At 31.8% G+C, this 10,077-nt stretch overlaps 1 protein-coding gene across 1 annotated transcript in view; it reads right to left on the minus strand.

The window, feature by feature from the left end:
- Positions 1-300: 300 nt before the first annotated feature.
- The window catches only part of LOC119674076 (protein Wnt-5-like), a 12,534-nt gene continuing 2,757 nt past the window's right edge, over positions 301-10,077 (minus strand). Inside the window, exons 2-4 of the mRNA XM_038085200.1 lie at positions 2,010-2,112; positions 1,716-1,883; positions 301-1,164 (exon numbers count right to left, since the gene is read on the minus strand). Coding sequence (XP_037941128.1) covers positions 977-1,164; positions 1,716-1,883; positions 2,010-2,112 — 459 coding nt within the window. The 3' untranslated portion in view covers positions 301-976. The remainder of the gene's footprint in view (positions 1,165-1,715; positions 1,884-2,009; positions 2,113-10,077) is intronic.

Genomic DNA, 10,077 nt, shown 5'->3' on the forward strand with positions numbered 1-10,077 from the left:
ATAAAGTAAATAAATTTAAATACATATATAAATATTTGTTTTTTACTTCTGACTTACATTTATAGACAAAATTTTGCACGTTTATCAAGCTAAACTCGATTGGACATATCTACAATTTGAAACACTAAACATAACACTCACTTCCCTACATATAAGTAATTTCTGTACTTAATTTTAAAAAAAACTTTACTGGAGAGCAGAACAAAATATACAAATTATTTAAAATAGAAATAATTATATTATTCTTAATATTAAAATTAAATGTACGGTTATAAATATATGTGTATATATGTATGTATATACTATATACTTGCTGATAATTATTTAAAAAAATTACAAATAAATATACACAACAATAAAGGATAGTCGCTCTCTAGAAAAGCTACAGTTTAGGCTACTGTCCTGTGTGTATGCTCTCCCATATTTCAACCCGTCTGATCCACACACGTCTGCCCGTCTGCCCGTCTGCCCGTCTGCCCGTCTGTTTGGCAGTAAATACATTTCTAAACTCTTAAAATTGAAGTTATTTATTTCTTAATTCTAATTAAATAAATGTTTGCTTTATTACATATCATAGCTATAATATCATTAGTTTTGTGATGCATTTTAACTTATGGAATTTGCTTACAAAGCCTTACTTACGATAGCGATAAAATGTATATATATATCTTCTCATCTCATCTCATCTCATCATCTCATCTCATCAAGTTTAGTGTAATCGAACCTCCACTAAAAACTAATTTTGAATTTTCTTCGTAAATCTACGTTTTCTGTTTAAATGCACTGATTTTTACATTAAAGTACTTAAATAAATATTTCCTAGTCACTAAAAATAAATAATTTTCTTTACGGCTAAGAGAAAGTAGTCTAACATGTTTGTTTACTTAGCGGGACATTAAATGATTGCAGATTTTTTTTATTATTATTCCATTTTTGTGCTTTAATTTTTGCACATTCAATCCGTTTTTGCTGTGAATTATTTACATGTGTGCTCCTCGAGGACTTTTACACAAATATCGCATTTGACTTGGCAGCACCAGTGGAACTTGCAGTTGCAACGTTCACGTACGACAATATTTTTCGTATTATAGCCTCGTCCACAGCAGAGTATGCCGCATCCATCCAATCCGGATGAGGTCTTGTTGCATATGCGACCATGCGTGCCTAAAGTATGTGAAAGAAAAACATTATTATTTAAAGGAATTGTTGAGTAGCTTTAGTTGAAAGTATGGTGAGTTTTGTTGAAATCACCACTAATATGACAGGTGCTTGTACATGCTATGTAAAAAGATCGTAAAACTAAAATTAGGCAAGCATTAGATATCGTAACAATACGATATTAAGCTTAATTTATATTTTACTATTTTAATTTAATATCATATGAGTAAATATAAATAATAAATTAATTTTTTTGACATTAAGAGTACTCAGCTAAACTGATAAATGCATTTAAAACCTAACAAACGTATAAATTTATCTACTTTGTAAATTAGGTGATAAATAAATTTAACAAAAACGTGTTAAATTTACACGAAAATTTTATCAATAAGATTTATTGCATAAATTTTTTATATTGTTAATAAGCAAGTCATTTTATATTTTATATTATAATTTTTTAGTATTTGACCAATTAGCACGTTTTATAAAATAAAAATTATAGAACAATAAAATAAGCAAATGAATATTTATAAATCTGTTAAATTATTTAGACTTACCCGGCCACTGTAGCTGTTTATTATTTCGACACCAATCAGGACTTTCGTCCAAATAAACCAAATCGTGCGCTGTTGGCACCTTGAACTGTGCATCTTTGACTTGCAACCGCCCTCGTTTGTTTAATTTCACCTCCGTAGATTCTTCATACTTTTCACGTAAATAGTCACCTATAATGAAAATTTTAATTTTATACCAAAATTTGTGGTGAATAAGTCTCGCTTAATGAAATTAGCAAATACAGTAACCACACCTCGTAGGTGAGGGAGACTTTAATTAAAATCGAAATAACTTACCAATTTCTCTTATCGATGACAACTGTTGCCAGCACGTAATTAAACTGCATGATCCGGAGACACCATGGCATTTGCAAGTTATACGAGTTTTCTTTATAACGGCCTGCAATGCAATAAAATAAAGAATTAAATAAAATTATTATTTGCTCCATAAATTAATTTTATTTATAAATGATTCGTGTTTTTAGAGTAGAATTACAATTTGAAGGTGAAATTTGTATTAAAAAGTGTTATTCATTATCAAAGTCAGCTAAACTTCAATAAATTTATTCAATAAGAAATTTATTCAATAAGATAGTGTCATATTTTTTACATTTGCCATTTGAAATCAATCACCACAAAATGAATCAAAGACAATAAAAGAGAAAAGTTCTCTTTTAGGAAGACAATTTGTCGTCACACATATCAATGGCCAAAATAGACGAATTACATTTTGAATTGTGAGTGCGGGACTCACTGTATTAACCGGATTTAGTCCCGAGCGATTACTACCTATTCGCAGATCAGAAAAAAGTGCTAGATGGAAAGAGATTTGGCTCTAATGAAAAAGTCATAGAAGAAACTGAGAGGTATTTGTAGTAACTTCGCTAGTTAGACATAAATACACTAATTGTTAATCTTACACCAAACGCTTATCTTGCCACCCTTTTTCTGCCAGCTGCTCTTCTCGTGTTCCGTGTTGTACAACGTACGTTTACTACCAGTGTTGTACTACGTCCGTTTACTACAGTATTGAAATGAATGATTGTATTACTTTTGAAAGAGACTTTGTTGATGAATAAAGTCGAAAATTTAACAAAAGGTTATTATTTTTATTGTTTATCCTATGGACCTATCAACCGATATGTTATATCTTGGTTGCAGAACCTTATATATCTCACGCAGACAGCACAATACAAATATCTTTCATAATATTTGCAAGTTAACATTATCCAACTATCTGACTGAGCTTTTATCCTGTAATGTTAGGGACCTGGCCAAGTTCATAGAACTGTCAGGTTGGTTTTCCTTTACGTAATGTGGGAGTCGTTAACATTTTCGACGTTGACTGTATACTGATTTAAATATGTGTACGTACCAATGCTATTCCACCACAATGGGCCATCATTTGAGCTCAACTGGGCTATTTGGAAAAAAGGCCTTCAACCTATCTACCTACCTACTACCCAACTAAACAGAAGAAATCAGCCTGTCTATAAACAATTTCATCCTATATAAAATAAATATTAATAATCTATTATTAATAAAAACTTGTCAATGATTAGCTTTTCTTTTTATAATTTATCCAAATAAATCCAGAACATCGTATTATAAATGAACGAAATCCTTATGAAAGCATTTAGCATGAGTACACATGTCCAATTATGAGTAAAGTGGCATGTTGATAGTTCCTTTGTTATATTTTCCACTTTAATCCAATAACACACAAACGAAAAAAAGGAAAACAGAAAGGAGGGTAGGGGGTGGGTGTAGTAAGAGACATTTTTCATTGACTTAAATGCGTTCGTGCTCGCGATGCCAAAATAGCTAAAAACTTTTATTAGATCCAATAAGTAGCAGAGAAAAATCACAACTATTTGCAGCGGTGCTGACAGTTAAAAGTAGGGGACCCCCACACAGAGCAGCTACGTTACACTTAGCTTTGAAAATGTCACCAAAATGAAATCCTTATAAAATTTATGACACATACTCGTACTTCACACAAACTCGCAAGCAGGGATGTCACAGGATACGCTTAGGCACTGGCTTTCCTCTACATGTGTTTGTGTGGCTTTGAAGTAACTTAACGACTTTGTTGCGCATTTCGCCAACGAAATGAAATGCGAAACGAATTTAAGAATTTCTTAAGTTTTCCATAAAAGTTGGAAAGTAAAAATCAAATGGAAAATGACAGCTGTAGTAGGAAAGGAACCGAGTCTTAAATATTAAAAGCGCACGACTTCATGTGCCAGGCTGCCAGGCTGCAAAACGAAATAATAAAAGTCAATGCAGGAAACTCGGTGGCGTAGAATAGCAGCCGAGTTGACAATTCTGATTGGCTTTTGTTATGTTCAAGGAGAAAAATCAAAAGCATTCGCAGACATTTGACAATAAATTTTGACAATAATTTTGGCAGTCTAACCGCAGCGAAATGTAAAACGCCACGCTTCCCATTTAAGCGTGACAAATCGCATCAATTTTGCATGTCAGCGTAAGGATGTGCATGTCTCTGCGTCTTTGCGTCGTTGCGTTATTGCACTATTGCGTGTAATGCGACATTGTGGCACGAAAATGCCAATTGCTGCTATTTGTTGCAATATTTTTATTGGGAGCAATTGTTGCTGCTGCCATTGCCAATAACAAAATATTTGCAGAATAATATTTTATGCACAAAAGCCAATTTTGATTCAAATTTCCGTTTCATTTTAATTTCGCTTTTGCTTTTTTATTAAATTAATTTCACGTGTCAAAAGAGATACAAATGATTTTTCCGATTTTCTTTTTCTCTTTATTGGTTTTATTTTTATTTTAATTTGTTGTTATTATGTTGAGGAATTTTTATTTTTTGGCAACAATATCGCAAAGCAGCTTAACTCAATTTAAAGTTTGCAATTTATTTTCCATTTGGCAATATTAAGCGCAGTGTTTGCGCTTTTGCGCTTCTGCGTTTTTTTGTGCGTCGAGTTTATTACAGCAACATTGGCAGGAGCATCGGCAGGCATCATTTTTCACAAAAACAAACTTGGATGCAACAACGCAACAACGCAACAACGCAGAGCAATCGAGCGACATATCAAATGTCAAACAAAATGAATTCGCGATACATGTGTACCGTCGAATGGCGAAAAGTACACCAGAAATGAAACAACAAACCACTTCGTCTATTGAAGGAAAAACATAAAAAAATCTGCAAATATTAAACAACAAAAAAAAACAAAAGATAGAAAAAAACCATTCCATTTACAAAAATATTCACAAAATATGCAATTTCGGCAGCAGTTGCAGCAGCCAAGGAAACTACACTTTTTGCCTTCCTTCCTAAGTTTTTGCTGATAACACAATGATGGCGACATACGACATATTGTGTAGACGCCATGCTTTTTAAAATTTCTATTGCACTGTTGCGGGCACGACACTATCTGTGACAAAATAACGGTAATTCCCATTCAGTTCCAATCACCCTAAACTCATTTCCAGATTCTTATAAAAGTTCTAAAGAATTTTGTGTTTACTAGTCATTTGTATATTAGAGAAGGGAAGATCATGGATCCGAAAACATTTTCTTGAGGAAACAAATTCATATTTCATTAGGGACAGTTTTTATTTTTTCATATCTGAATGATTTATCAGTTATTTGAATTTATAATATAATCATTTACCTCACAGTTATATATAAAATATAAGCATAAATATATAATACAGTCAAGGCGTAAGGAGGAGTTTTGAAGATACCTCGCAGTTAATAGAGAGTAAAAGTGCACAAGTGCACTGGCTCAAATAGCTTCAACATATTTATATATCTTGAGGGATGTATATCAATATATATATATCGATTCTGGGATGTGGAAATGTATGAAATATAAGTAACTGAGTAGCTTATAATTTATTTTTACTTATACTTTAATAGTTTATGTCACAGTTGTATATATACATCGAGGGATATCGATACAATATACACCAGATATAGGTATATATCGCTTCTGGGATGTTAAAATGTGTAAAATATATTCATTTATGTATTTTATAACTTATTTTTATTTAACCCTTAATAGTTTATGTCTAAGTTGTAAATAAAAAATTATATCTCGAAAATCGTAAGATCTACAAAATATACTATATAAGTACTAAGTGAAATATATAAATATAAGAAATATAAAAATATTCCACAACATTCAAGTTAGGACTTAGATCATAGATTCAGAAGAAAAATCTTTATATAAATTTTATTTCTTAATAAAAATGCTGTAACTAACAATAAGATAGATGTAGGAATGTATCTCTTATGTAGAATATGATATTAAAAGAAATAGAAAATTGTCATTATCTAAGATATTAAAAGTAGTTGGGCTAATGAATAGAAGTAATATATTTAACGTTGATTTTTTTTTCCAATGTGATGCATCTTATGGCAAAACGTAACTAGAAGAGTTCGAATAGTAATGAAGAAACAACAACAAAAATTTGATTAATTTATTGAAGTTTAGCTGACCACACAACGCGGTTTCGAGTATTGTCAAGAACTCATCATTAGTGATCTTAGAAAATAGTTAAATTTTTATATAATAAGTATATAGGTACTTCATACATAATATGTTGGTGAGCAAGTGCCGGACTTAGAGCTCGTGCCAGTCAAATAAGAAACGATGACTAATCGTGTTTTTTCATAAATAACTAAAACTGCACAGACTTTAAATACCCAAGTTCTAAGTTTTTTTTCACTTAATTTGTAAGTGAGACTAATCAAGGCACTTGCCACGCCTTAATATAAAACAATATACTATACTTAATATACGCGTCGCGACCATTGCGACAGTTCATCATATGACTAACTGCATAACATGACCCTTAAAGAAAATAACATTTACTACTCGTATCATATGATTTGATTTATACTTAACTAAAATAAATAAATTTATCTTTGGATGAATCTTCTGGATCATTAACACAGTAAAAATAAAATCGAAAGCCACGCTACGCGTTAAAGAGTGGTTAAGATCAAAAAGGTTTGACTTGTCGCAAAAATAAATCATCCAACTAGCAATTTTGATTCTGTACTTCATTTTTTGTAGCGTAAGAAATCATCTTCAAGGACGGAATAAACGGAATAAATCACCTAATCACCAGTGAGCTGCAGAAAGCAAGTACTTTCATTCTCCTAGGAGTTAGAAACCGCCTTCAAAGGAGGAAAAACCACTCGATTACCATAATAAGTCATTCAAGAAGCAAGCGGAATAGAACATTTCATTATTCTACGAGTTATGTATTAGAGGCAGAAGAACCACCCCATAACTGAAACAAGTTACCCAATCAGCAAATTGGATAAGATAGTTTATTCTAATGAGAGAAATAAGTAATCTTTAAAGAAATAGGGAGTATCCCGTCGCAAAATAAAACAATTAGCCAGAAAACTGAATTGGACATTTTATTTTCGTAAGAGCAGAAATTAATTTCAGAGCCAAATCAACTAATTTCCTCGGTATATATATATATTTTTCTTGTTCTTATACAATTTTTAAGTTATAACAGTGATTAGCGTCCCTAGTGATACAATTCTTAGACATTACTTTTTACTGATGAGAATAATTAGTGTTCTTACTGAACCGATTCTTAGACAAAACCCTCTTCTCATGAGAGTGATCAGTATTCCTACTGCTTTTATTCTAGGATAACACTTTTTTCTTAAAAGAGTGACTTTTGTTCTTACCGATTGAATACACTGACAAAAAATTCTTCTTATGAGAGGTTTTTATGGTTATGTATACTGAAGTTTAAACACTGTTATTCTAGTTTAAACACAGAACTGTTCAATTTGTTTTCAATCGATTTGATTCATATTTATGGGGCAGTAGGCAGCTCATCTTGCACAAAAAATAGTTTAGGCCCCAAAAGATGGCGTACGTTTTACATATTAAATATTAAATCACAATAGGCCGTCTATATTTAAATTTATAGTGGTGCAAGAGGGAAAGGGAGCTGGAGTTCAAAACATCTACTTTTTATTTTTTTTTTATAAATTATTATTTTTAATAATATTACTTAAAACAATTTTTTTTTGCACTTTTTTAATAACACATAATAGAGCAGCAATTGACGAACAACTCTTTTTAAATATTTTAATTATTTGTTTAACTTTTTATTCCGCACTTGTATAAAATTTATCATGTTGTATATATTTATATATGTTATATATATATATATGTACATAAATATTTAAAAAATTCCTAAAACTCGTTGCAAAATACAATACTTATCAAAATGTGGATGTACATTTTTTATGGACAGATAACGAATTGCGAGTATCTCCAATGGTCTGTCTCGTCTACCAAATAATCGAATAACAGGCGAATGGTGCAGTGGATTTTCGACTCGGTTTCATTTTTTCCTTATTTACATTTTTTATAATTTGCGATTGCATATTGCGGTTGCCAAACGGAAGTTGCAGCTCGAGTTGGTCAATTTGTTTGGCAGAGGTCTACTCGGAGGTTAAAACAATAAAAAACTATAGCGGAAAAAATTTTTAGGAAAAGTAACAAAAACATTTTGATCAGCAATTTTGGCTACACTTTATCGAAAAATGTTTGTTAAAAAAAGAAAAAATATAAATAAATGAATGACAAAAGAAAAAAATGAAATTTTGTAGACTGAAAAAACGCAACCAATTTGTCAACATGTTTTGCGGTGCAAATTGATTTGTTCTGAACTTAAACTACAAGAAAATTAAACACAAAATGATACCAGAAATACCAAAACTTATTTATAAAAAGTTTTAAGAGAATTTCAGCAAAGGAAATACCTTTTTACTCATTATTGAAAAAGTTTAATAATAGATTCTATGTGAAAAATTATTTACAAAAAATAGTTAAGGAACTTATCGAGCATTTCAAACTGAACTTCTAGAACTCACACAAAAATTTATTATAAAAAAATTAAAAATGAATAATAATAGTTCCAAGTTTAACTAGGAAGTCCATGGAAGTTATGGATTGAATGGTCAATAACAACATTTGACAACATTTATTTATTACGGAAAGCTAGTAGTATACTATGCGACATTTAGAATATACGCACGTACAGTGCATGATGTTACGCCTAAGGGTAGTGTATAAACATAGGCTACAATCCAAAAATATCAGTGTAGACAACGCCGAGGTAGCATCTGCGAAACCTAACTAAGTAAGAAAAAGATTACAAATAAATAATGAAGGTCAGTTAGACTCCGGAAAATAATGGAAGAGACAGAGGCAATGGTTGAGTGTAAAAGCAGAAACCAAAAGCAAGAACCAAAATGGCTGTTAATGCAAGAAAGAAGTGAATCTGGAATAAACATCGTTGTATGAAATAACTGAAAAGCAAGTAAAAAAGGATAAACCAGAGAATTTTTCAATTTAACGAGTGAAAGTGGTGAGTTGAAGCTCTGTTCATAAGAACTATCATACATTTTAAGCCCTGTCGAATGCGAATATATTAACGTAATGACTATTAAAGATAAGCAAATAAGAGTTCGAAGGAAATACTTTGAATAAGTTTACACGAAGTGCAACCTTATAATATAAATTTCTGTAAGATATATACATTGTGACCGAAAAGTTTTCGGGAAATTTTAAATAAAACGCAAAATTCTTAATCTTCATCAATATTTATTTTATCTCCTTCAAAATATGCTCCATTAGAAGCGATACACAAATGCCAACGTTTCTTCCAATCATCAAAACATTTTTTATAGGCGCTTTCCGGTATGGCTTTGAGTTCCCTCTGCGAATTCTGTTTTACGTCTTCTATGGATTCAAAACGCGTTCCTCTGAGTGGTAATTTGAGGTTGGGAAACAGGAAAAAGTCACACGGTGCAAGATCAGGTGAATACGGTGGCTGTTCGATGGTATTTATTGAATGTTTGGCCTTAAAATCGTTGATAATGTTGAACAAATTGAGGTGAATCGGAACAAGCCGGGCGTTGACACGTCGCATACACAAATTGTCCACCAAAATCAAACGAGCCATCTCACGACCGATGCCTAGCTCTCGTGCTATCTCTCTAACACTCACATGAGGATTTTTGAACACGATTTCCTTTGCCTTTTCAATGTTTTCGTCGGTGGTAGAGGTCGAAGGTCGTCCAGAACGCGGCATGTCTTCGACGGTCGTACGACAGTCCTGAAAGGCTTTGTACCACTCATAAACTTGAGTTTTCGATAAAACTGATTCCCCATAAGCCTTTTGTAGCATTCGCAACGATTCTGCACACGAAATTTCGTTCGAAAAACAAAATTTGATGCAAACTCTTTGTTCAATATTTTTTTCCATTGTTTTTTTCGCAACGCACTACTGAGGTGAACTGGTTTCAACAGCTGCCGTAAACGAACTGTCCGAC

The sequence above is a fragment of the Teleopsis dalmanni genome, chromosome 2 (genome assembly GCF_002237135.1).
Source record: "Teleopsis dalmanni isolate 2A chromosome 2, ASM223713v2, whole genome shotgun sequence".
Taxonomy (NCBI): domain Eukaryota; kingdom Metazoa; phylum Arthropoda; class Insecta; order Diptera; family Diopsidae; genus Teleopsis; species Teleopsis dalmanni.